Source organism: Catharus ustulatus, chromosome 4 (assembly GCF_009819885.2).
Source record: "Catharus ustulatus isolate bCatUst1 chromosome 4, bCatUst1.pri.v2, whole genome shotgun sequence".
Lineage (NCBI taxonomy): Eukaryota > Metazoa > Chordata > Aves > Passeriformes > Turdidae > Catharus > Catharus ustulatus.
Genome location: NC_046224.1, coordinates 1,854,798 through 1,882,372, shown reverse-complemented (window position 1 = coordinate 1,882,372; position 27,575 = coordinate 1,854,798). Strand labels below are relative to the sequence as shown.

General features: G+C 47.0%; 1 protein-coding gene across 1 annotated transcript in view; it reads left to right on the top strand.

Moving 5' to 3' along the window:
• The window catches only part of LOC116995994 (collagen alpha-1(VII) chain-like), a 95,052-nt gene that overhangs the window by 57,471 nt on the left and 10,006 nt on the right, over positions 1–27,575 (top strand). Inside the window, exons 53-74 of the mRNA XM_033059143.1 lie at positions 344–388; positions 908–952; positions 1,461–1,496; positions 2,080–2,115; positions 2,718–2,777; positions 3,320–3,445; positions 4,090–4,161; positions 4,310–4,345; positions 4,609–4,668; positions 5,302–5,346; positions 6,289–6,324; positions 6,962–6,997; positions 9,239–9,295; positions 9,414–9,485; positions 10,912–10,983; positions 11,393–11,428; positions 16,744–16,824; positions 20,485–20,538; positions 20,777–20,830; positions 22,273–22,335; positions 22,744–22,806; positions 24,001–24,117. Of these exons, the coding sequence (XP_032915034.1) occupies positions 344–388; positions 908–952; positions 1,461–1,496; positions 2,080–2,115; positions 2,718–2,777; positions 3,320–3,445; positions 4,090–4,161; positions 4,310–4,345; positions 4,609–4,668; positions 5,302–5,346; positions 6,289–6,324; positions 6,962–6,997; positions 9,239–9,295; positions 9,414–9,485; positions 10,912–10,983; positions 11,393–11,428; positions 16,744–16,824; positions 20,485–20,538; positions 20,777–20,830; positions 22,273–22,335; positions 22,744–22,806; positions 24,001–24,117 (1,302 nt within the window). The remainder of the gene's footprint in view (positions 1–343; positions 389–907; positions 953–1,460; positions 1,497–2,079; positions 2,116–2,717; positions 2,778–3,319; positions 3,446–4,089; positions 4,162–4,309; positions 4,346–4,608; positions 4,669–5,301; positions 5,347–6,288; positions 6,325–6,961; positions 6,998–9,238; positions 9,296–9,413; positions 9,486–10,911; positions 10,984–11,392; positions 11,429–16,743; positions 16,825–20,484; positions 20,539–20,776; positions 20,831–22,272; positions 22,336–22,743; positions 22,807–24,000; positions 24,118–27,575) is intronic.

The following is a 27,575-nucleotide window of genomic DNA, read 5'->3' as shown; positions in this document are numbered from 1 at the left end:
TCCCATCCCATGGATCCCATCCCATGGATCCCATCCCATCCCATGAATCCCATGGATCCCATCCCATCCCATGGATCCCATCCCACCCCATGGATCCCATCCCACCCCATGGATCTCATCCCATCCCATGAATCCCATGGATTCCATCCCATGAATCCCTACCCCATGGATTCCATCCCATGGATTCCCATCCCATCCCATCCATGGATCCCCATCCCATGGATCCCATCCCATCCCATCCCATGGATCCCATCCCATCCCATCCCATGGATCCCATCCCATCCCATCCCATCCCATCACATCCCATGGATCCCATCCCATCCCAGTGCATTTTTCCTTGCAGAAGGAGGGAAGTGCCCCAGCAGATCCTTCCTCCCGAGGCCCCAAGGTTGGTGCTCTTATCCCACTTTTTAATGCACATTCCTAGGATAATGATCCATTTTCCCAGAGCTGTCTCACTTTGGAAACTGAGGAATCTCAGGGAAAATCCAGGAAATTCAAGATGAAATCAACAATTTTACCATTGGTGATGAGCAGGAATTCCAGGATGGAATCTTTCACAGCTGATCAAAACACAGGATTTGTGTTTTGGGAATCTTTAATCAGTTTGGGATTCCTCCTGTCTCCTTCAAATTCATTGAATTCCTTAACATCTGCAGGATCCTGGGATAGGGAAATCCTTGGTTTGTCACTTATCCCTGGCCTTTGCTCCAGGATTTGTGGTTTTCCCTCTGCATTCCCACTGCACAGGATAATTCCCAATCTGTTGTGGGATTGGGATTCCTCTATGGATATCTGCCAAAAAACTGGAGCAGGAATGAGGGCAGGTGCAAAGAGAGAAGGGGAAAATTCCTTGGAACAATGAATTTTTTGGGATTGATTCTTTTGGGGATTGGTTGTTTTCCAGGGAGAAATGGGAGCTCCTGGAGCCCGTGGAGATAAAGGAGAAAAGGTAGGGAAGGGATTTTCCAGCCTGATCCTTTGAAACCAGAATTCCAAACTGGAATTCTGGGATTGGCACATTCCCACCTTTATCCCTGAACCTTCCTGGGGGGGTTTTGTTCCCAAATTCCAGCAGTTTTTCCACACATCTGCACGCTCAGGAGGAAATACCATATTTAAATTGGTTGGATTTAGTGATTTTTGAGGAATTTTTCCAGCCTAAATGATGGGATTATTGTGTTCCATGATGCCAAAAATTCAAGAGGGGTTCCCAATGTTCATTTTCTGCTGGATAAGAGAACTAAAAATGGGATAAACAAGGAAAATCCAGGTCTGGCATGAGGATGGGGATGGGAAAAAATGCCACAAAAATCCTCATTTCATGGACACTTTGGACAGTGAAAATTTATAGGGAGCAGGTGGCAGATCCAGCGGGGTGGTAAAAGGGGAATTTTGAATGGAATCCTGGGAGAAAAGGAGGGAGGAGAAGTGGCTGGAAAGGGAATTTTTTCTTGCAGGGAGAGCCTGGGGACGTGGGAGAGCCTGGAGAGAAGGTGAGTGCTGGAATCAGCTCCAGAGTTTATTTGGGAATTTCCTCCAAGAGCAGCTTGGGTGGGACTGGATCCAATCCCAAACTTGGAATATCCATGGATTAAATCTAAGGAATTACAGAGCTGCAGATTTGTCCAGCAGGATTAATGGTGGCAAACAAAAATATTAATATAAAATTAATTCTTTGTTATTAATTAATAATTCTACAAAAAGATCTTCATCAGGATTATTTATTATGGAGAAACTGAATCTCCCAGGATAGGATGGAACAGTGCAGGACACCAAAGTAACTAAATTAATTTAAATTAATTTTTTTGGTGTTTGAAATTTTAAATTAATTGTTTTAAAACAATTGCATTAAAATTAACCAAAATCCCAAATACTTGAAGTAGAGATTGATGTCACTCACTCAGACAACAATCTGAGAGGGGTGTTGGATGTCCCCTTTCATCCCTCCACTGAATCCCATGGAATTTGGATGTTTTCCCAGATTTTCTTCCCTCATTCCAGGCAGAGAATCCCTGGAAATCTCTTGCTCAGGGGGTGACAATTCCATAATCTTGGAATCCTCTCTTTACTCCCCAGGGCGCCAAAGGAGACCAAGGGGATGAAGGTCAGAAGGTAAAGGAAAAAGTTGGTGCCAGCCAGGGGTGACTTTTCCTCCTTTTCCCACCTTGGGATCAGCGACCAGGAGGAGATTCCAGGAGGATCCCATGGACAGGACACCTTGGCAATGAGCAATGCCAGGGAATGGCCCAGAATCCTGGGATACAATTCCCAGGAATATTCCAGGGGCATCCCATGGACAGGACAACTTGGGAGTGAGCGACCCAGAATCCTGGGATACAATTCCCAGGAATATTCCAGGAGGATCTCACAGTCAGGGCACCTTGGGAATGAGCGACCCAGAATCCTGGGATACAATTCCCAGGAATATTTCAGGGGGATCTCACAGGGACAAGACACCTTGGGAATGAACAATGCCAGGGAATGACCCAGAATCCTGGGATACAATTCCCAGGAATATTCCGACTTCCTCTTTCCCAAAGCTGATTCCCAGGATCTTTGTCTCTCCAGCTCAGATCATCCAGAGATGAGGGGTCTGTAGGAACCTTTGGAATGGGATCAGCTCTGTGGGATGGAGCAGCAGGAACCAAACCCTCCCTGTGCTGGGTTCACACTGGAAGGAGAATTCCTGATTTTTCCTGACTTTCCTTTCACAGGGAGAACCAGGAATGGGGTTCAGAGGTGCCACTGGCCAGGCTGGGCCACCTGGATTTAAGGTAAGGTTGGATCTCACTTGGATTTTATTTTTCCCTGGGTTTTTCCTCTTTGTCATCCTGGTTTTCCACTGCTGGATGTGGAGCATGGAAGTGGCTACAAAAAGAAAGCACCAAAATCCTCCTGGAAAGGCAGGAGAAGGATTTGGGATGGAGGGAATGCTGTGTGTCCCTCAGTTTCAGAGGGAGATGATGAGGAAAAATATGGATTCACTGAGAGGTTTGGGCTGACCTCTCTGCAATCAGGGTGGGGAAAAAAAAATCCAGGGAATTGTGGGCTCAGCAGGAATGAGTTCCAGGGATCCCTGGGATGTTTGGATTCACCTCAGGTCAGGAGCTGAAGGCTCTGTCCTGATTTATCCACGGAAAAGCCCTTCTGTCACCAGAACTTGGGAAGAAAGAACATCCCAAAGTTCAGTGACAATTTCTCCATCTCCTCGTGGATCAGGACTAGAAGTGGTGTCCCAAATTCCCTGCACTGGGAATTCAAGGAGGCATCCCAGACTTTCTCCAGCAAATCCCACCCAGTATCCCAATTCCACCAGGGCGAGCCAGGGGCCCCAGGACCTGCAGGAGCTCAGGGCATCCAAGGAATTCGCGGCAATGCCGGCACTCCCGGATCCCAGGGGGACAGAGGGGCTCCAGGTGCGCCCGGAATTCCGGGACAGAAGGTGAGGGGACACCGTGGGCTCTGTTTGTCACCCCAAGGTGACCACAGTGAGCAAACTGCCCGTGCCAGGTGGGTCAAACCCCCACAATTCCAGATGTCCCTAAGCCTGGAGGTTGTCAGGGAAGTGGGAACAAATCCTGGTGGGAATGATTAGAACAATGGGATGATCCTCAAGTTCCCAACAAAAAAAAAGAAAAAGAAAAAAAAAAACAGTGGAGGTCTCAGGAATTGAATTTGTTCTTCCTGGGAATTTGATGGTGTAACCAGAGGAGGGGACTGGGAAGGAGTGGCCATGGCATGGGGATGGCAGCTGGAATTTTGGGGTCATTTTGGGTTCTGGGAACAGAAGGAGGAATCCCAGAATCCCAGGATCACTGAGGTTGGGAAAGCCCTCCAAGGTCATGGAGCCCAAGCTGTGCCAAATCCCCAGTGAGTGCCACATCCAGGAATTCCTTGGACACCTCCAGGGATGGGAACTCCAAACCTCCCTGAGCAGCCCCTTCCATTGACTGACCACCCTTTCCATGAGGAAATTCCTGCCAGTGCAGGGAACACTGGGATCACCATCTCCTGTTTTTTCTGGAGCGGGGAAATCAGGACCTTTTCCATCCGTGTGTTCTCCTCTCACAGGGTTTTGTTTTCCAGGGGGAACGTGGGAGGAGAGGCCGGAGTGGATTTCCTGGGCCTGTGGGACCACCAGGATCGCCAGGAAAAGAGGTGGATTTGATTCCCTGTGCCCTCTGGGAGGGATGGATGAGGGATCTGGGCTGGATGGGCTTTGATCCTCTGGGAATGTTGGGATAGGAGAGCACTGAGCCCTTCCAAAGCAAATCCTCCCTTTTATTTTGTTCTCCTTGTCCTACAGGGAATTCCTGGGACACCTGGACCCAAAGGCAGCAAGGTCAGTGCTGCCCTCCCAGGAAAGCCACGAGCAGAAATCCTGGGATGGGAATGGGAAAATGGACAAATCCCTACCTTTCCCTGGCTCCTCATCCCTACTTCATCCCATTCCACCCTCACTCCCTCCCATGGTTGCTGGAGAGAACAGCAGAAAATCCATGGAATTGAGTCTCCTGGAAGTTCAGTCCTGGCCAAACTCATCAGGAATTGTGTGGTGGGGTTTCCCTGCTCCAAGTGACACCTCTGGAATTCTCTAATTTCCAGGGAGAAGCTGGAATTGGAGCTGCTGGCCCAAGAGGTCCCCATGGATTCCCTGGCCCTCGGGTAGGTCCATCCATAAATATTCCAGGCTTGGATTCCTGCAACCTCCAGCCTCCCTCCCATCCATCCCAGAAATTCCTGAAGGGTTTCAGGCATCAAAATTCCCTTTTCCTCCCATCCCTGAGAAGTTTTGGTCTCCTTCCAGCAAAGATGGAATCGGAATTGGAGGCCATGTTTAAATTTGCTGCTCCTGTGTCTGTCCCACCAATAAATCAGGATTTTGTGGCCCAATCTCCAAAAAACATTCCCTGAAAATGTCAGCAGCTGTGGTTAAACCTTGCTGGAGCTTCATTATCCAAAGGAAATGATGGAATACCTTTCTGTCCTTCTGACTTCTAAATCCCAGGATTTCAGATTGCCTCGGCTTCATGTGGGACACCTAAATTTGGCCTCATTTTTTTTGGAATTTGGGCAATTCCTGAGGGTTAAAGGCAGATCCTGTAGGGTGAGCTCCACCCTTCAGCACAGCTCTTTCATCCCAATCCATAAAAACACCCGGCACCAAATCCTGACGGAGGGATAAAGTGGTTGGACAAGTCCTGTGGGGACAGGGAATTCTTCCTGCCCCATTCCCAACAGGGTGGTTTGTGGGTTTGGGATTTCTCCTTGCTATCCCTGCCCCTCTGCATCCCACAGGGTGACGAGGGCATCGTGGGAATGCGGGGTCCCCCTGGAATGATGGTGAGTGTTCTGGAAAAAAAACACGGATCCGCAGCTGGCAAAATCCTCACGAGCCAGGAGAGGAATAAAATGGGATTCCTCCAGTGGGAAATGGAGATTTGGGAATTGCAGTGGGATGAGGGAGTGGAAATCCTGTGAGTTCCTCACTGTCCTTGTCCCTTTGGGTGGTTCATTCCAAGGTTTGGGATATCAGTCCCTCCCTGCTGTTGTCAGGTCTGTGGGAATTTCAGGAATTTCAGGCCCTTGTTCCACTGGAAGGGAGGCACAAATGACAGCTGGAATTTGGATAAACTCATTATTTATTAATTATTATTTATTAGGCCATTATTTCTCACTGAATGGAAGGAAGACAATTTTTTTTTTAATAAGGATGCAGAGCAATAGGACACGGAGGAATGGCTTTAAACTGGAACAGGGCAGGGATAAATGGGATATTGGGAAGAAATTCTTCCCTGTGAGGGTGGGGAGGCCCTGGCACAGAATTCCCAGAATTCCCTGGATCCATGGAAGTGTCCAAGGCCAGGCTAGATGGGGCTTGGAGCACCCTGGGTGTTCCAGGAATTTCCCATCTTCCCTCATATTCCCAGGAATTCAGTAAACAGGGGTGACCACGATGGCTTTTGACCTCTCCAAATTTGCTTCCCATCCTGGCTTGGCCTCCAAGGGATCTGGAGATCCCCATCAAGGATCCACCTCTTGGAGCAAACCAGCTTTTTCTCGTTGTTGAGGGTCCAAAAATCCCAAAAATCTCAAAATTAGGGAACTGGGCTGAATTTTTCCACCCTCCAGGAGATCCCAGTGGTGGGAGCTCCTGTGCTGGTTCTTCCAGTGTTTTTTCCATGCTGGAAGCAGCTCTGCCATAGGATGGAGGTTTCTCTTTCCCCACTTTCCCACTTTCCTCCTGTTACTGTGGATCCTCACAGGTTTTTTGTGTTTTTCCAGGGTCCAAAAGGCTTCCCAGGTGTGAAAGGCCAAAGAGTAAGAAATTACTTTATCTACAACTCTTATCTGATTTTAACTCTTATCTCAACAACTCTTATCTTCTCCACACGGTGTCCTGGTGTTGTGGGGAGCAACTGACCTTTTAAACAAGTGGGAAAAATCCCAGAATCTCCTGGGAATAAATTGGGAAATGTGTGGATCAGTCTTTGGGAATCATCCCAGGATCAACTGGGAATAAACTGGGAGAGCTCCTGGATCAACCTTTGGGAATGATCCCAGGATCAACTGGGAATAAACTGGAAGATCCCTGGATCAGCCTCGTGTGCTCTTCACTCCAGCTCCTCTTCCATACAGATTCCATTAAAATATTTGAGGGAGAAATTTGGGGAATCCTTCATTTTCAGGATGCTGAATCCCATTGGGATGGGAAATCCAGCAGTAATTCCACACTGTGCTGAGCATGGAGTCAGGAAAACCACCTCAGTCCTCTGGGGGTTTTTTATTCAATGCCATAAATTTGGGGTTTCCACATTTCATGGCGAGCTGAGAGATTTTCCAGAGTGTCCAGAGGATCTGACTTTGGGTTTCAGTGGCTTGGAGTGGGAATCACTGGCCTGAGAGGGAATAAAAAGGGAATAACTCACCTTTTTAATTTTCTTTTTTCTGTTTTTAGGGTGATCGGGGACTTCTGGGACCAAAGGGAGAACGAGTAAGGACATTCCAGTTTTTTTGGGGTTTTCCTTTCACTGTGTGGCACCAAGAAAAGCCTGGATCCATCCTCTCCTAGTGGAGCCTAGGGAATGAAGAGGAGACAACACCTGGATTCTCCCCCTCATTTTTGGGGGTCTCCACCAGTTTAAATCAAATTTTTTTATTCCATCCTTGCACTGGAAACATTTCTCATAGCTGAGTTTGTGGGGTGGATTTGATGGGATGCTACAAAGCACACACAAAAAAAAAAAAAAAAAAAAAAATGAAGTAATTTTAGGAACGATTTGCTGGGGCACAAAAATCCTGAATTAAGGCAGGAAGAAAATTCCCCCTGATTTTTGGAATGAGCAGCTGACCCCAAAGCCAACCTTAATTTCCAACAGCCCGAGCTGGCTCCTGACAGGTAATGGGAAAATAACTCCTCAAGTGCTCCTGGAAAATGCTCAGACAGCACTGAACTCGTGCCCGGCGTTTTGTTCAGTTCCTTCCTGGCTGGAACGGCTCGTTGGAAAATGAGGTTTGGAAAAGCTCCGTGATGATGCCGCCCTTGAGTCACGCAATATTCCGTGATTAAGGCCCATTTGTCTCCGAGGAAGCTCCTCTGGAAAGGAACTCGCCCCGGAGACCAATCAATTCTTAATTTGCTTCGTGAGGAGGCCTCGGAGCTCTTCCCGAGCCTGAGGAATGTGGGATGCATTTTCCAAAGGATGCCTTCACAAAGGTGGAATCGGTGATGAAACGGGAGCAGGAGGGAAAAATTGGCTTGGGTTTGTTCCACCTGGTTATTGCAGCTTCATTTTCTGTCTCATTCTCCCTGCATTGATGAGGGAATAACTCCATGAATCCCAGGGCAGGGTTTTTAGTCTTTATTTTATTCCCAAAATGTGTTGAGTCCCCCATCCTGCCTCTCTTAGAGAGCTGGGAAGCAGGAATGTGTATGAAAGCAGAATTTGGGCAGGGTCCTGTAGTGAGGGTAAGACAGAATCCAAAAAATGTCAGATTTTTGGGAATATTGACAGATGTGGGGTTGGTAAAAGCCCAGCAAGGCCGAATCACCCAGATCAGGAATATTTGCAGAATATCATCAGGATAGATCAGGATATTTCTAATAAGAAAGATCAGGATCTATATAAAATGTGTATGTAAGATCAGGATATTTCAGAGTATTTGCACTGAAGGGAGTTGAGTGAAGGGAATTTTTTTTCCACCTGCCCCATCCCTTTGGAGAAACAGCCATCCCTTGTCCAGAGCAGAGACATTCCTTGGAAAAGCCTGGATCTCACTCTCTGAGGAGCTTGGATTTGTCCATGGGGTTCCCAGGGGTGACACTTTGGGGGTGTGACCCCCCCAAAACCTCCCTCTGAGGGGTGACTTCAGTGCCAATCCCATTCCTCAGCTCCAACTGTATCCATAAACCAGGACACCACGGACAGCTCCAGTCCCCATCCTGCCATTCCCAAAGCTGGGAAAAGCTGGGAATCCAAATCCCTAAGTGACAAAGCCACGGGGCACTCTTGGAATCTGTCCCAGCACCAGCAGCTGGGATCAGGGAATGATCCTGTTGTCCTTTTCCATCCTGGAATCTGTCTGGGATCAGGGAATGATCCTGTTGTCCTTTTCCATCCTGAAATCTGTCCCAGCACTGGGATCAGGGAATGATCCTGTTGTCCTTTTCCATCCTGAAATCTGTCCCAGCACTGGGATCAGGGAACGATCCTGTTGTCCTTTTCCATCCTGGAATCTGTCTGGGATCAGGGAATGATCCTGATGTTCTTTTCCATCCTGGAATGTGTCTGGGATCAGGGAATGATCCTGTTGTCCTTTTCCATCCTGGAATCTGTCTGGGATCAGGGAGTGATCCTGTTGTCCTTTTCCATCCTGGAACCTGTCTGGGAGCAGGGAGTGAACCTGTTATCGTTTTCCATCCTGGAATCTGTCCCAGCACTGGGAGCAGGGAGTGATCCTGTTGTCCTTTTCCATCCTGGAATCTGTCTGGGATCAGGGAGTGATCCTGTTGTCCTTTTCCATCCTGGAAAGCTGCACTGGAATAACTCCAATTTTTTGGGGGACAGGAGGTCACTGGGAAACCTCAGGATTTGGAGTTTTCTGGGCACCTCCATGATCCAGGTTTTAATCAAGGGTGATTAACCCTAACAATTAATGTTGTTGCTAATCACAGCATTCCCAGTGGGATCCACGAGCTCCCAGTGAATCCCTTTCCCTGTCTCTCTTTCTCCAGGGTGAATCCATGACTATTTTTGGACCCCAGGGCTACAAAGGCGCCAAAGGAGATCCCGTAAGTTTGACTTTCCAAGCTGCCCCTTCCCTGCTCGGGATCAGCACTTGGATCCAGCTGGATCCTTCCAGGAGAGGTGGAAGAACTGGAATCCGCCAGTTCCTGGTTTTCCTTTCAGGGTGAGCAGGGCCTGCCAGGTTTTGATGGAGACAAAGGCGAGAAGGGAGAGGACGGACCTGTAGGAGAAAAGGTGGGAACTTCCCAAAGCCTGTGAGGAAGGGACTGAGGGTGGTGAAGGGAATTCCCAGAAAAATCACAGATGCTCCTGGATCCCTGGAAGTGTCCAAGGCCAGGTTGGATGTGGTTTGGAGCAGTCTTGGATGGTGGAAGGTGTCCCACGGCTGGGATTGGAACTGGGTGATCCTCAAAGCCACCTCCATCCCAAACCATCCCAAACCATCCCAAACCATCCCGGGGTTCTGCTGGAAAACACAGCCACACCCAGCTCTGGCAGAGCAGGGGCTGGGCAGGGGCTTGGGGACACCAAACACACCCCAGTGTCCCACTGGGAAAAGCCACCCTTCCATTCCCACATCCCCCTGTCCCTCCAGGAGCTCTCCCTGCTCCTGGAGCCTCTGGAATTCTCTCGGCAGGGCTGGGATGGCTCCCATGTCCCTGCTGTGTCCCCTGGGTGCTGGCAGAGCTCCTCCCTCTCCCTCTGCTCCCCCAGAGCTCACCCCAGGCCCCGTTCTCCTGGGAGGAATCACGGAATTCTCCCACTCCCAGCTGAGTCACAGCTCCCGGCTCCGTGTCCTGCTCACCCCAATTTCCATCTCACGGAAATGGAAATGGCTTCACCAGCCTGACCCAGCCCTGAATAAATTGAAATTCCTGCAGCAGCAGTGACACATCCACAGCAGGATCCTGGTGTAGTCCAGGTGGGAATTGCCTCATCCAAGGTGGGCACATCCCTTGGGAAAGGGGCAGATCCTGCCCTTTTCTGATCCCACTGCTCAGGTCTTCAGAGTGAAGAAAACTCTTGGAGATTGTTCCCTGTGTTTTTAAAGTCAGATAAAATTCCATATGTTTTATTTGTTTGATTGGGCTCTGATGGAAAATACTCCATTAAAAATAATCCATTAAAAAACAATCCATTAAAAAAATACTCCATTAAAAATACTCCATTAAAAAATACTCCATAAAAATACTCCATAAAAAAATAATCCATTTTTAAAAATCCATTGACAATAATCCATAAAAATATTCCCCAAAAAAATAATCCATGAAAAATAATCCATAAAATAACACACAGGCATCCTTTATTTATCCTTTATTATCCTCTTGGATAAACATCTGGATGACTTTGGAGAGTGGAATCTCCAGCCCCAGTGAGCCCAGCAGGGTCTTCTCCTGGATTTTTGGCACAGCTCATCCCAAGGATCCCAACCCCCTTCCTGCCTGTTTTCCTTCAATCCCCACCACTGGGCAAGGAATCTTTTCCACAACAATTCCCAGACGCTCCTGGCACTGGTGGCTTTCTTTCCAACCCCTGGGATGGAATTTTGATATGGAAATTCTGCTTTTGGTCATCTTTGTTATCTCCATGAGCTTTTCCATGGATGAATTCCAGAGAGCAGGTGCTGAAAATGTGTTTAACAGGGATTTAAACATTTTAGGGAATCAAAGGAGAAGCTGGATCCAAGGGAATGATGGGACTTTTTGGGAGCAGAGGACCCGTGGGACAGAAGGTGAGCTCCAAACTTGAGGCATCTCCTGCCAGGACTGAGGTGGAAAATCCCGTCCTGATTTTCCCATGGAATATAATCCCTCATTCCCTCCCCAAAATTGCTGATTGGATTCATTGAAGCTCTGGAAAAGCAGGAGCAGCTGGACTTTTCCAGGAAAATCCTAAAGATTTTAAAGGAGCAGAGCGCTCTGGGAGCTTTTCCAGGCTGGAATGGTCAGTTTGGAGTTGCTGGAATGTCAATATTCCAGGAGGGAGGTGAGAGATGTTCTCAAAACTCCACTTAGAGCTGGGATATTTGGGATATCCCACTGCCCTTCCAGCTGCTCTCCTTGTCCCATTTGCCAGAATTCCTTCAGCATTCCCTGTTCCCAGCTCTTCCCCAGGGTAACTCATCCCTATTTTCCTTGCAGGGGGAGCCAGGAGAACCGAGCTCGCCGGGATCTGCCGTGAGTTGGAAAATGTTTCCCTGACTGTCCTGGTTTGGGGGACAGGTGTCTGCTGAGAAAGGCAGGAGCCTCTCTTTGAAATGGAGAATGGAAACCCCCTCCCTCCAAATTATTATCATTTTGAAATCAAGGGGCTCTCAGGCAAAGATATGGGAATAGGAATAACAGTTCTTTACTAGGGAAATTAAAATAGAAATACAGCACTACAAAGAACAAACCCCAAACCCTGACACAGTCAGAGTACAGCCTGACACCCGTCAGGCAGGGTGTTGGCAGCAGTCCCATCCCATGGTGGCTGCATCCTCCTGCAGTGACAGATGTGGCTCAGCTGGAGCAGTGCTCCTGTACAAGGTGCAGTTTGCTCTGAAGCTCCAGGGATGATGTGGAAGGGTCTGGTTTTCCTCTGGGATCCAGTGGGAAAGGCTGCTCTGATGTTCCAAATCTCAGATTTTATCTGGGTAGGAAATGCTTGGCTCCTCCCCTGGGTGGAGCATCTCCCCATGGGATGATGGAATTTTATCAGCCATGCCCTGGGACTCAGTGGCCATGAACAGGAGAGATCTCCTGGAGGGAGGATGGGCTGTGAAAAGATAAAGAACTCTGCCCCAGCTGGTTTAACAGCTGACCCATTAACAGGAGATATCTCCCATGGAGATGAGGATCACTGCCCCAGCTGGTTTAACAGATGGTGACAGAACCACACTGCTGGTCACATCCTGGATTGCAACCCAAGACACTGACATCCCAAATCCTGGTTCTGCCCCACAGCCAGGAACGTGGGGATGGGTGGGAAGAGCCGATGGGAACTCAGGGCTGCTCCCCAAATTGTTCCAAGAGGTTTTGCTGGAAAACCAGTGTGGATATCAGGGATCACAGCCAAGGGTTTGGAGAAATTGTAGCAGAAATTCCTGTCTGTGAGGATGGGCAGGCCCTGGCATGGAATTTCCACAAAAAAAATATGGATGTCCCATCTCCAGAAGTGTCCAAGGCCAGGCTGGATGGGACTTGGAGAAATTCGGGACAGTGGAAGGTGTCCCTGCCCTTGGGATTGGAACTGGATGGGCTTTAAGGTCCCTTCCCACCCCAACCATTCCATGATTCCATGATTCCATTATTCCATTATTTCATTATTTTGCATTAAGGAACACAAGAAAAACACATTTATTTCATGTTTTTAATGCCTCTGGTGTATTCACCCCTAATGGAAAATCTCCAAGCTCCAAAGACTCTCAGAATCACAGAATCATGGAATATTTGGAGTTGGAAAGGACCCATCAGGATCATTGAGCTCAGCTCTTCAATTGAGAGTCCAAATTCCAAATTTCCAAAGTTGTCCAAAGAAATAAGTTCCCATTGATTCCTGATCACAGGAATTATTGACAGGCCTGGAATCCAGAGTGGGAATTGCTCCCTGAGGAAAAGGCCCTCATGCAATTAATTATTTTATTAATTATTAATATTATTAATAATAATTATAAACAACCTTCTTTGCCAAAGCCTTGAGGCCAGAACGTGCTGCAAGACCTGGATCAGCACTGGAAGGTGTTGGATTGAGAATATTCATGGAATTGTTTTTTTGGGAACACCTGAATCCATGGGGTGAATCCATCCAAAGTTTGCTGAGTGCAATGGGATCCCAGCATCCCGTTTTGCCCTGGAATTTAGGGATAATAATTCCCACAAAGTGGTGTCAGCCAGCCACCATCTGAGCAAAGCAAAGGAATCTTCCTTTTGGAAAAATCCTGGGATTCTGCTGGTGCAGAAAGCTGGGATTTGATCTTTTACCACATTCCCAAAATTGCAAAAGGCAGATCCGAGCTGGGATGCTGCTGGAAATCCAGGATAAATTCTGGAATTCATCCCACCTCTGCCAGGTTCACTTCCCACTGGTTTTACTGGAAGATTTAGGGAATTCTCACCCATCATTCCCACCCATTCAGGGATGATCTTGATGGGAATTAAGCTCCCACTTTGATAATTCCTGAGTTATCCCCGAGCTGTCCATCATTCCCAAATTCTTCTCCCCTTTTCCTGAACTCCCATCCTGCCTGGATCCAACACCAAATCTTCCAGGCAGAGCCTCGTGCTCCTCATTTCCCTTCATTTCCCTTTAGTCCCATCTTTAATTCCCACAAATTGCCCGCGATTGCTGCTCCTGCTGAATTCCCTGGCAGGGATCTCAGCGCCCTCATCCATTTACTCTCCCGATTTTCTGATCCATCGAAGTTCCCAACAGCATTTGTGTCTTCTCCCTGCAATTATTCCTCGGAAAAATTTCTATGGATCCGCTTGACTTCACAAACGGGGTCAGTTTTGATATCCCAGGCGCCTCCTCCTCCTTCCTCCTCTTTCCTAAAAGCTCTGCTCCCTTTTTATTTTGCTGTTCCTTCCCCCTTTTATCTGCAAATTGCCGCTCGTTATTCCCATTAACTCGTCCTTTGGATCATGGATTCCTGCTTCTCTTTATTCCCTGTGATTGTGCATTAAAATAACAACGGATTAACCCGTTATTCTCCCCAAAATTCTGATTTTTTAATGCTCTTTTCCCCCGTTTCTTGCTCCTGTTTTGGTTTTCCAGGGATTCTGAATCCCTGGAGTCTGGGGTGCACCGGAGTCGGAGTTCAGCAGGAGTGGGAATGGTTTTGCGAGCAGGAATTTGAATTTATTATGGATATTAATATTCCCAGGAAAACTGGGATCACACAGAATCCTTAAACTGCTGCGGGTTGGATCATTCCCTTCCAGATCCTCTCATTCCAAGGGGAATTTTCCACTAAATCAGGCCATTCCCACCTCTAACACCAAAATTTTTTGGGGGGAAAAGAGCTCAAAACTGCAGCAAATCATCCTGACCAAACCCATTCCTCCAAAACCCAGCGGGGAAGGGAAAAAAAACGAATAAAAAACCACGGCTGGGAGGTGGGAGGTGGAAATTCCATTTGCATCATCCCATCAAATATTGAGGAGCAGGAGCAGCGGGAGGTGGAGAAAACCTTTTAGGAGAAGTTTGGGAATTCATGCTCCTTTTTTTGATGTGCGTGGCTTCAAACGGCTCCATCCTTTTTTGGGGGAGCATCCCCAAGGATTCAGCTTTTCCCAGGGAGTCCCTGCTCATTCCCGGCTCCAGATCCGCTGGAATTTTTTTTTGCCTGGGAGCAAAATCCGAGGTTTCTCTGCGTCACAGGGTGGGTGACTCAGCCTCTCTGCGTTCGCAGTTAAATTCCAGCGACGTTTTCATCCCAAACCCAAAGAGCCGGAGCCGTTTCCAGTATTCCCGCAGTAATTGCCTTTAAATTGCCATTTAAATTTTAATTTACTGCCGTTTATCGTCCGGCCTTGATTTCCCCTGCACGACACCGGGGTGGAAATCCGAGGGAGCAAATTTCCATTTTGGCTTCTTTGCATTTTGCATTTTCTTTTTCTTTTTTTTTTTTTTTTTAATTCTTTCTTTTAATTCCTCCTATCCCATCTTTTCCCTGTCCTGGGAAAGCATCACCTCCATGACCTTCTTCCCCTCCAGGCCAAGTCCAACCCTGATTTTAAACCTTCCAATCTATATTCCAAAATCTCTCCAGCCTAGGACAAGCAGGAAATCACTTAAGGATAGATAAAACTCAGGTTTAAATCTCATTTATATTGCTTGGACTAAGTAGGCCTGGCTTAGACCCAGCTTTCCCACACACCCTTAAGATTTTAAACCTTCCAATCCATATTCCAAAATCTCTCTGACCCAGGATAAACAGGAAACAATTTATGGAGAGATAAAACCCAGGTCTAAATCTCATTTTTGTTGCCTGGACTAAGTAGGCCAGGCTTAGACCCAGCTTTGCAGTAAGATCTTAAACCTTCCAATCCAAAATCTCTCCAGCCCAGGATAAGCAGGAAACCATTTATGAGATAAAACCGAGGTTTACATCTCATTTATGTTGCCTGGATTAATTAGGCCTGGCTTAGACCCAGCTTTCCCACACACCCTTAAGATTTTAAACCTTCCAATCCATATTCCAAAATCTCTCTGGCCCAGGATAAGTAGGAAACAACTTATGGAGAGATAAAACCCAGGTCTAAATCTTATTTTTGTTGCCTGGACTAAGTAGGCCAGGTTTGGACCCAGCACATCCTTAAGTGAGTTTAACTTTTCCTAAAACCCTTTGGGATTCTCTCAGGATGAGATGGATTTCATGGAAAGCAGGAAGGTGAGTTGGACAGGAAAACATGGAAAACCTGGCACTGGAAATATTTGGGATAATAAAGAGAAATATTAGAGCTAATTAGGAGAGCTCTAATTAATGTCAGATTTTTTAGTGCACAAAAAGAAGATTTTTTTTGACCCATCCCTGGTCTGATCCCAGCTCCCAGCTCCCTCAAAACTCCAGGCACTTGAAGGTATCCTGGATTTGTGGGATTTAGCCATCTCACAAATGGTTTATTACCCTCCAATCTGTCCCAGAGACATTCCCAGGGTTTTATGGTTTATTTACATCCCCAAATGGAATTTTCTATTGATTGTGTCAATAAATAGTTACCAATAAAGAGATATTTGAGCCTGGAATACGGAGGAACATGGATTTCCCCCTGATCCAGGGAGTCTCTGGCACACAAATCTGATTTTTCTTTATCTCTATTTTATTTTTAATGAATTTGTTTCCCTCCAACAACCACAGCAAACAAATTCCAAGCAGAGAATTCCACTTGTTCAGCTCCTGATTTGCTCAAGCAGCCAATTCATTCTCCCCTGAGAGAGCTGAGGGGCTCAAGTGGGGATAAATCAAATTTTTCCTTCACATCCAAGTGCTGGAAATGCCATCATAACTGACCAGGATGGATGAGGAAACTGTGGCAGCTTTGAGGAAAATATTACAATTTAAAAATAAAAAATAAGTGATGCTTTTTAGCAGCTTTATTTGCAACCACAACAATGGTGTTGTGAAAAGAGATCCCAGTGCTGGATGTGGCTCCAAACACAAAATAATTCCAAAATGGGATTAAAAAAACTGGGTCACACATTCCCTAAATCCCTGTTCCCATTCCCAGCCCCATCCAAACATCCTTGGCCAGGAATGATCCTTTGGCTGCCACAAATTCCCTGAGTTGGAATTACAAATTAATCCCCTCCCAGGTTTCATTGCCAGGGATTTACAATCCCATGGAATTGGGGTGAGGAATGGGAATTAAATCCCAACCTCAGGTCTGGGAGAGTTTCTGACCTCGGAGTGAGGGATCCTACAGCTGGGTTCCCATCCTGGATTGTCCTCATCCCTCTTCCCTGAATCAAAAACGGGCTCTGCAGTGAATTTTTCCCAATTTTCTGGCAGGGTGCGGCAGGACAGGATGGGAAAAATGGGATCAAGGGAGCCAAAGGTGACAGAGGCCTGCAGGGACAGAAGGGGAAACCGGTGAGTGGCAGGAAAAGACAGGGATTGTTTGGGAAACAATCTGTTCCTTATGGAAAACACATTCCTGTCTGTGCTTCCCTCATCCCAAATTCCTATGTGTGCTCCTTATGGAAAACACATTCCTGTCTGTGCTTCACAAATCCCACATTCCTGTCTGTGCTCCTTCCCTGATCCCACATTCCTGTCTGTGCATTCCCTGATCCCACATTCCTGTCTGTGCTTCACAAATCCCACATTCCTGTCTGTGCATTCCCTGATCCCACATTCCTGTCTGTGCCCCTTCCCAAATCCCACATTCCTGTCTGTGATATCCCTGATCCCACATTCCTGTCTGTGCTCCTTCCCTGATCCCACATTCTTGTCTGTGTTCATTCCCTGATCCCACATTCCTGTCTGTGCTTCCCTGATCCCACATTCCTGTCTGTGCATTCCCAAATCCCACATTCCTGTCTGTGCTTCCCTGATCCCACATTCCTGTCTGTGCTTCCCTGATCCCACATTCCTGTCTGTGCTCCCTGATCCCACATTCCTGTCTGTGCATTCCCTGATCCCACATTTCTGTCTGTGCTCCTTCCCTGATCCCACATTCCTGTCTGTGCTCCTTCCCTGATCCCACATTCCTGTCTGTGCATTCCCTGATCCCACATTCCTGTCTGTGCTCCTTCCCTGATCCCACATTCCTGTCTGTGCATTCCCTGATCCCACATTCCTGTCTGTGCATTCCCTGATCCCACATTTCTGTCTGTGCTCCTTCCCTGATCCCACATTCCTGTCTGTGCATTCCCTGATCCCACATTCCTGTCTGTGCACTCCCTGATCCCACATTCCTGTCTGTGTTCATTCCCTGATCCCACATTCCTGTCTGTGCTCCTTCCCTGATCCCACATTCCTGTCTGTGCAATCCCTGATCCCACATTCCTGTCTGTGCATTCCCTGATCCCACATTCCTGTCTGTGCTTCCCTGATCCCACATTCCTGTCTGTGCTCCTTCCCAAATCCCACATTCCTGTCTGTGCTCCTTCCCTGATCCCACATTCGTGTCTGTGCTTCCCTGATCCCACATTCCTCTCTGTGCTCCTTCCCTGATCCCACATTCCTGTCTGTGCCTTCCCTGATCCCACATTCCTGTCTGTACTTCCCTGATCCCACATTCCTGTCTGTGCATTCCCTGATCCCACATTCCTGTCTGTGCATTCCCTGATCCCACATTCCTGTCTGTGCATTCCCAAATCCCACATTCCTGTCTGTGATTCCTGATCCCACATTCCTGTCTGTGATTCCCTGATCCCACATTCCTGTCTGTGCTTCCCTGATCCCACATTCCTGTCTGTGCTCCTTCCCTGATCCCACATTCCTGTCTGTGCTTCCCTGATCCCAAATTCCTGTCTGTGCTTCCCTGATCCCACATTCCTGTCTGTGCTTCCTGGATCCCACATTCCTGTCTGTGCTTCACAAATCCCACATTCCTGTCTGTGCTCCTTCCCTGATCCCACATTCCTGTCTGTGCTTCCCTGATCCCACATTCCTGTCTGTGCTCCTTCCCTGATCCCACATTCCTGTCTGTGCTTCACAAATCCCACATTCCTGTCTGTGCTCCTTCCCTGATCCCACATTCCTGTCTGTGCATTCCCTGATCCCACATTTCTGTCTGTGCTCCTTCCCTGATCCCACATTCCTGTCTGTGCATTCCCTGATCCCACATTCCTGTCTGTGCCTTCCCAAATCCCACATTCCTGTCTGTGCTCCTTCCCTGATCCCACATTCCTGTCTGTGCATTCCCTGATCCCACATTCCTGTCTGTGCATTCCCTGATCCCACATTCCTGTCTGTGCTTCCCTGATCCCACATTCCTGTCTGTGCTCCTTCCCTGATCCCACATTCCTGTCTGTGCTTGCCTTATCCCACATTCCTGTCTGTGATTCCCTGATCCCACATTCCTGTCTGTGATTCCCTGATCCCAAATTCCTGTCTGTGCTCCTTCCCTGATCCCACATTCCTGTCTGTGCTCCCTGATCCCACATTCCTGTCTGTGCATTCCCTGATCCCACATTCCTGTCTGTGCACTCCCTGATCCCACATTCCTGTCTGTGTTCATTCCCTGATCCCACATTCCTGTCTGTGCCTTCCCTGATCCCACATTCCTGTCTGTGCTCCCTGATCCCACATTCCTGTCTGTGCATTCCCTGATCCCACATTTCTGTCTGTGCTCCTTCCCTGATCCCACATTCCTGTCTGTGCTCCTTCCCAAATCCCACATTCCTGTCTGTGCCTTCCCTGATCCCACATTCCTGTCTGTACTACCCTGATCCCACATTCCTGTCTGTGCATTCCCTGATCCCACATTCCTGTCTGTGCATTCCCTGATCCCACATTCCTGTCTGTGCATTCCCAAATCCCACATTCCTGTCTGTGATTCCTGATCCCACATTCCTGTCTGTGATTCCCTGATCCCACATTCCTGTCTGTGCTTCCCTGATCCCACATTCCTGTCTGTGCTCCTTCCCTGATCCCACATTCCTGTCTGTGCTTCCCTGATCCCAAATTCCTGTCTGTGCTTCCCTGATCCCACATTCCTGTCTGTGCTTCCCTGATCCCACATTCCTGTCTGTGCTTCCTGGATCCCACATTCCTGTCTGTGCTTCACAAATCCCACATTCCTGTCTGTGCTCCTTCCCTGATCCCACATTCCTGTCTGTGCATTCCCTGATCCCACATTTCTGTCTGTGCTCCTTCCCTGATCCCACATTCCTGTCTGTGCATTCCCTGATCCCACATTCCTGTCTGTGCCTTCCCAAATCCCACATTCCTGTCTGTGCTCCTTCCCTGATCCCACATTCCTGTCTGTGCTCCTTCCCCGATCCCACATTCCTGTCTGTGCTCCTTCCCTGATCCCACATTGCTGTCTGTGCATTCCCTGATCCCACATTCCTGTCTGTGCAATCCCTGATCCCACATTCCTGTCTGTGCATTCCCTGATCCCACATTCCTGTCTGTGCATTCCCTGATCCCACATTCCTGTCTGTGCATTCCCTGATCCCACATTCCTGTCTGTGCTTCCCTGATCCCACATTCCTGTCTGTGCTCCTTCCCTGATCCCACATTCCTGTCTGTGCTTGCCTTATCCCACATTCCTGTCTGTGATTCCCTGATCCCACATTCCTGTCTGTGATTCCCTGATCCCAAATTCCTGTCTGTGCTTCCCTGATCCCACATTCCTGTCTGTGCATTCCCTGATCCCACATTCCTGTCTGTGCTTCCCAAATCCCACATTCCTGTCTGTGCTCCCTGAATCCCACATTCCTTTCCCTTCCCACCCTCTAAATGCCTCAGGGTCTTTCCCAAATCCCTGGAAAAGTCTCCTCTCCTGATTTTAAGGAGTTGTCCTTCTCCACTTCCCAGCCCATCCATATCCCAAAATTCCTTATTTATCCCATCTTTCCCACCCTGTGTTTTCCTCTGTTTCTCACCAAAGCCCAAATTTCAATTTCCTTCACATCCCAAGTCCTTCTCTGCCTGATGGAGAACAGGAAACCAAGGAATCCTTCACTGAATCCCTCCTGAATCTCACTTCCCTCCCAAAAATCTTCTGGCACACAGATGGGATTTCGGCTCAAAATTCCTGAAAATTCATCTCCTTTGTCCTTTTTTTTTTCCATGCAGGGAGCGAAAGGTGACCCAGGGAGCACTGGAGACACAGGGCAGAAAGGGACAAAGGTAGGACATGGATGAGATCCCAAGAAACCTCCATCCTTGGGGATACCCAAAATCCTTGGGAATGTGGTGAAAAATCTTTGGGATGGCGAGTCGGAGAAACCTTCTCCAGAGCTCCAAATAATAAAATTTGGCCAAGCAGAAATAAATATGGGATGAGCAGAGATAGGGAAGGATCTTCCAGCACCATCAGAATTCCTCATTTTCTGTGGAATTCCCTCATTCCTGTCTTTATTCCCAGGGTCTGCGGGGGCTCCCAGGTCGGATCGGCACTCCCGGAGCCAAAGGGGCCAAGGTGAGCCAAGCCCAGCTTTGTATCCTGATCCAGCTTTATTCCCAGGAGAGCTTCAGGCTTGGGATCCTGAGGAATCCACCCCCTTTCTGTGGGAAATTCCCTCCTGGAAATCCTACAAAGAGCAGGGAATCACAGATTGGGAAATCTGGGAAAATCTGGGAAATCCGGGAAATCACGGATTGGGTTTTAGGCTTGTAGGGAATTTTGGGATAAAAGTACAAAACCAAACCCAGCCCAAATCCCACTTGATCCATGGCACAGAATCCTGAGGAATTCACCCCATTTCTGTGGGAAAATCCCTTCTGGAAATCCTACAAAGAGCAGGGAATCACAGATTGGGAAATCTGTGAAAATCTGGAAAATCTGGGAAATCACGGATTGGGTTTTAGGCTTGTAGGGAATTTTGGGATAAAAAACCAAAAGCAAACCCAGCCCAAATACCTCTTGATCCATGGCACAGAATCCTGAGGAATTCACCCCATTTCTGTGGGAAAATCCCTCCTGGAAATCCTACAAAGAGCAGGGAATCACAGATTGGGAAATTCTTAGGTTTGTAGGGAATTGTCAGATAATCTGGGGTTAAAAACTAAACTAAACACAGCCCAAATTCCTCCTGATCTGTGTCACGGAATCCTGAGAAATCCACTCAGTTTTTGTGGGAAAATCCTACAAAGAGCAGAGAATCAGAGATTGGGAAGCTTTAAGGTTTGCAGGGAACGTTGGGATAAAAAATTAAAACAAACCCTGCCTAAATCCCTCCTGATCCATGGCAAGAAGAGCAGAGAATCATGGACTGGGAAATTCTTAGGCTTGCAGTGAACTTTGGGATAACCTGGGGTTAAAAACCAAACTAAACCCAGCCCAAATCCCTCCTGATCCGTGACTTAGCAACGGCCTGGGCTCAGTTCTAAATTCGTGCAGGGCTCTTATCAGCACCATTAGTCCCTTATCAGTAAACAACGCTGATGAGCCTTAATGGGCTTTTTATGGAGGGTTTGGAAAGCTCGATGAGAGCAATGGGAGCTGTTGGTGATGGAGACAATGTTGTTGTTGTTGTTATTATTGCGGTCGTAATAACTTTTAATTAATATTATTTTGATTATTATTGTTGTTAATATTTGATTTCATCAGCCCCGCTCCATTTCGTGACTGAATTTTTGCCCGGGGAATTTCCCCCGTCCTGTTTTCCTTCAGGAGATCTTGGAGTTGGGATAAACTCCAATTTTAGGGATTTCCAATTAAGTTGGTTATGAGTTAAAATTGGTGTTAATTAGTTCATTTGTCTCATTGGTTATGGGTTAAATTTTAGTGATCTGAAATTTCTAGGCTGAGGTGAGATTTTATCTCTGAGTGTCATCCCTGGATTATCCCTTTCCTTGCTTTTCCAGAGTTTTCCCAATGGTTTTGGGGAATCTTTGTCCTCACAGCCTTTCCATCCACAGGGAGAAACTGGCAGTCCTGGAAAACCGGGAATTCCGGGATCAAATGGACAACATGGAGCAAAGGTGAGGATCTGGATCGTCCCAGAATTGTGGAATGTTTGGGAAGGGACATTAAAGATCATCCCACATTCCCAGAATTTTTCCCAAATCCACCTCAGGAAAATGCTCCTTTCTTCCAATGGGCATAAATTGGGATTTCCTGGATCTGCTCCCATAAATCAGCATGGATTGGAAATTGGGTGAAGGTTCTTGGAGATTGGGATTGGGATTTTTACCCCATCCCCATCCTGGTGCTCCACTGGCTCTTTTCCATTTTAATGGGAATTTTCCCTCTCCTGGAATACCACCAGTGCCCAGACAGAGGTGACACTCAGTAAACAACTCCAATCCCAGGGAAAAAAACAATTTATTCCCAAAATCCCAGCTTTTCCAAGCCCACATTACCCAGGATTTTACCTTGGCTCCTTCCAGGGCGAGCCAGGAGCCTCAGGGAGCGACGGCGCCTCGGGAATTCCTGGGGAGAAAGGAGAAAAGGTTGGTACTGACCACACTGCCATTTCCAAGGGATAAATCCCACATCCATCAGGTGCACTTAACAAAATTTAACATTTTCCACATCACTGGTGCCCTTTCCAGAGGGGAAATGTCAACTGGCTGGAACAGTGGGGTTGGGAATGCAGCTGGAAAAGGGCAGGACAGAGAGGTCTCCTTAAATTCACCTCTGTCCATGGATAAAATCCCAATTTAGTGTGGGGAAAAGCCTCCAGAGGGGCTGGGATTCACTGGCAGAGTTATAGCACCTCCATTCCCGGGGTAAATCCCTGGATCAGGCTGTGGGATGGGAAATGGGAAAGGTCTCCAGGCCAATCCCAAATTCTGTTCTCATCCCCCTGAGGAATTCCCACCTGGATCACTCCCCACCAATTTTCCTTCTCAGCATTCCTTCATTTCCTGCTTTATTCCTTAAAAAAAAAAAAACAAAAAAAAACCCAAAACAAAACAAAACAAAAAAAAACCAAAAAAAACCCCGAAAAAGCCCCACCAAAAGAAAAAACCCAACAAAAAAAACCTCCTAAATTTGTACTTTTCCATAGGGGGAAAAAAATCAGGATTTCTGTTTAAAAAGTCAATTTTTAAGGGGAAAAAAAACCCATAAAAACACCAAACACAATCTCAGCAGCCTCCATCAAATCTCTTGGCATTTTCCACCCCCTCAGGCATTCCAGTCTCCAATGGATTTGGGATCTTAAAGGATTTTATTGATACCAAACCTGCTCCTCATTCCCTGATGGTCAAACACCTCCTGAAGTCTCGGGTTGGAGGCTTGGAGATCATTCCCAGGGAATTCTCATTCCATTTCTCTCTTGATCTTCTCCTCTCCCACAAATTTCTTTTCCACCACTGCTGAGTGTTGGATTTTTCCTTCTGCTGGGTTTCATGGGAATATTTTCTGTTCCAGCAGCCCTGGGAAGAAAGCTCAGTGGTGAAGATGAGTGGGAAATTTATAGGTTTGGGATTTTCCTCTTTGCTGGCTTTTTCCCAGGATTCTGTTTAGGTTCTGAGCTGGGAATTTAGGAATTCTTGGGAGTGGTTGGATGGAAAATCCATGTCTGGACAAGGAAAGGTGGAGAGCAGAGGAACGTGGAGGGTGTTCCCATATTCCCAATGCCATGGAAGGGTTTGGATGAAGTTTGGCTGCCCCATCCCTGCATTCCCTGTGATTCCCAGGGAGCCAAGGGAGTTCCTGGACTGGGAGGATTCAAAGGACAACCGGGATGGCCTGGGAAACCTGGAGGGGCTGGAGCAGCTGGAGCTCAAGGGCCACAGGGAGAGCCAGGCCCACAGGTGAGCAGAGATCCGGAATCCCACAGGTCTGAACCCCACAGGAATCCCACAGGAATCCCAGAGATCCAGAATCCCACAGATGAGCAGCAGGTCCTGAACCCCACAGGTCCTGAATCCCACAGGAATCTCAGAGATCCGGAATCCCACAGGAATCCCACAGGTCCTGAACCCCACAGGAAAACCAGAGATCCAGAATCCCACATGTCCTGAATCCCACAGGAATCCCACAGGAATCCCAGAGATCCTGAATCCCACAGGAATCTCAGCAGGTCCTGAATCCCACAGGAATCCCACAGGTCCTGAATCCCACAGGAATCCCATAGATCCTGAATCCCACAGGAATCCCAGCAGGTCTGGAATCCCACAGATCCAGAATCCCACAGGAATCCCACAGATCCTGAATCTCACAAATCCTGAATCTCACAGGTCCCAAATCTCAGCAGGTCCTGAATCCCCCAGGTCCAGAATCCCATAGATCCAAAATCCCACAGGAATCCCACAGGTCCTGAATCCCAGCAGATCCTGAATCTGACAGGAATCCCACACGAATCCCACAAATCCTGAATCCCACAGGAATTCCAGCAGATTCTGAATCCCACAAATCCTGAATCTCACAGGAATCCCACAGATCCTGAATCCCACAGGAATCCAGCAGATCCCAAATCCCAGCAGATCCTGAATTTCACAAATCTTGAATCTCACAGGAATCCCATAGATCTTGAATCCCACAGATCTTGAATCCCACAGATCCTGAATCTCACAGGTCCCAAATTTCACAGGTCCTGAATCCCACAGGAATCCCAGAAGATCCTGAATCCCACAGATCCAGAATCCCACAGGAATCCCACAGATCCTGAATCTCACAGATCCTGAATCTCACAAATCCTGAATCTCACAGGTCCCAGATCCCACAAATCCTGAATCCCACAGGAATCCCAGCAGATCCCCAGCCCCCAGGGATGCACACCTGGACACCCTGGTGCGACCCAAGACCCCTGAATTGTCCCCATGTCCCCCCCTCCCTCCTCTCCCAATTCCCTCTTCCCTTGGCATCTCTATCCTCATGTTTCACCTCCCTCTAATTTCCTCCTGGATATTTTCCCTCCCCTTCCCTCCCCTCCTTCCCCATCTCCTCAGGGGAAGATTTGACCTCTCCATGGAGAGATAATTCCAAGTGTTTAGGACATCAAGTTGTTAATTATCCCAGGATCAGGATGCCAAGGCTCCCGTCTTTAATTAATATTTTTGCATTCCAGTCACGCTGGGCACCTTTACAAACACAGGGGGGAAAAAAAATCCTGGTAAATGAGATTTTAATTCCATCCATGAGCAGGATCACCCTGCCCTGGAAGTTTTCTTCAAGAAAAAAAGAAATTTCCAAAGTGAAAAAAAGGCTGGAAATTAAAATTCCCTCAGTGGTTTTGCTGGGAGAGTTTCAGGCTTGGATTAAAGAATTCAAAAATTATCTGGAAGATCCAAGAATAAAAGAAAAGTTGGAAGGAAATAACCTGAAAAACCAAATTTTATCCATAAGCCCTGCTTGATTCCTGGCAATGATGGCAATAATTTGGATTTTGGAGGATGGAATTTGGGACAATTCCAAATTTTCTGGGAAAATCTGAATGAGTCTGGATCTCCAAGGTCTCCTTATCCTGCAGATCTTTGCAGGAATTCTGACATGGATGGTTCTAAAAAAATCTCTATTTCACCTCATTCCAGCAGAATTTTCCTACTTTTTTTCTCAAAAAATCAAAATATTTACAACTTTTATACCACATCAGCTCCATCAGGATCAAATATTGACAGGATTTTGGCTAATTCCACATGAAAAGTGATGTTTTAATTAATTAAGTAATTAATTAGATGATCAGAACACGAGGCTGCTCTTCAGAAAGAATAAAACATGTGTGATCCCATAGAATCCACAAAAAATAAAATTAATTTAAGGCAAGAACAGAGGGATGCAGAGCAGAAAGGATGAACTCAACCCACATCCAGCAATTCCCAATATTTTTTTTTTCTGGATCTCTTTAATCAACACTTTTATCACAAAATCAACTTTAATTTTTCCTTTTTTTCCCCCCAAATATTTCCTTTTTTCCCTCAAAATATTCTTTTTTCTCCCCCCAAAGAGACTTGGATTTTCTCCCTGCTAATTTGCCTGATGGAAGCTGAATTTTACCTGGAAAATACCTCTGGAAATCAACATCTTCCTTAAAAATAATAGCTTGAAGTCACTGAATAAAAATGCTGGGAGTGTAACAGGGATCTTTAAAAGGAATTTTGAAGGGTGCTTATAGGAAGAAGGTGGGAAAAGGTCCTTCCAGAACAATAAAATATGGATTAAATCCCTCTCCAACCCATGGAAACAAAATTATTCTTCCTTTTCTTGCTCCCCAGGCTGTGCCTTGCCATGAAAAATAAATCAAAGGAATGACAGGAGGGAGGAGGGAGCCGAAAGGTACAAGATTCCCTCATGGATATTTTAAAAGGCTGGAATTTTTGATGTTATTAGCGAGCCCAGAAAAGCCTGTCTGGGATAATAAATGGCTTTTTTTTTTTTTGGACACTGATTAAAGACAGGCTGTGAGGTGCCACTTTTTCCTCCCACACTGCTCCTTGGCTTCTCCTGGAATTAAAGGAGAAACTCCAGGAATGGCTTGTGGGGTTGGGACAGAGGGAAAAAATTCCAGAGGGCTGATCCCATCCTGGGTGTCTCCTGCTGATGGCCAGGTTGGGATTTAGGTGGAAAATCCCAAAGAAATGTGGGATATTGTGAGGTTAATTCCTGGTGCTCCCTTCGTGCTGGGTTATGTCTAAATTATTACAGCAGCTAAAAAGGTTATTTATTGTAAAAGAGCATCAAAGGCACAGTCACAGACATCAAAATCCATCTAAGTTTTAACATAAAGTCCCAAAGAAAAACAGGAGCTGTCCCTGGTGTCCTGGTGTTGCTGTCAGAGCTCTGATCTTCTTCTGGGGTGGTGGAGACACTGCAGGCACGGCAGAGTGGTGGCAAAAAGCAAAAAGCAATAGCAAAAGGCAAAAGTCAAAAAGCAATGGCAAAAGCAAAAGGCAAAAAGCTGTGGCAAAAGCAAAAAGCAAAAGGCAAAAAGCAAAAGGCAAAAGGCAATGGCAGAAAGCAAAAGGCAAAAAGTTGTGGCAAAAGCAAAAAGCAAAAGGCAAAAAGCTGTGGCAAAAGCAAAAGGCAAAAAAGCAAAAGGCAAAAAGCAAAAGGCAAAAAGCTGTGGCAAAAGCAAAAGGCAAAAAGCAAAAGGCAAAAAGCTGTGGCAAAAGCAAAAGGCAAAAAAGCAAAAGGCAAAAAGCAATGGCAAAAGCAAAAGGCAAAAATCAATGGCATACAGCACTAACTCTCCCCAATACATAATCGTATATAGGACTTTTCCAACAAGCTAACATGTAAATTCAAACCACTACCTCTTAACCTATTAGAATTC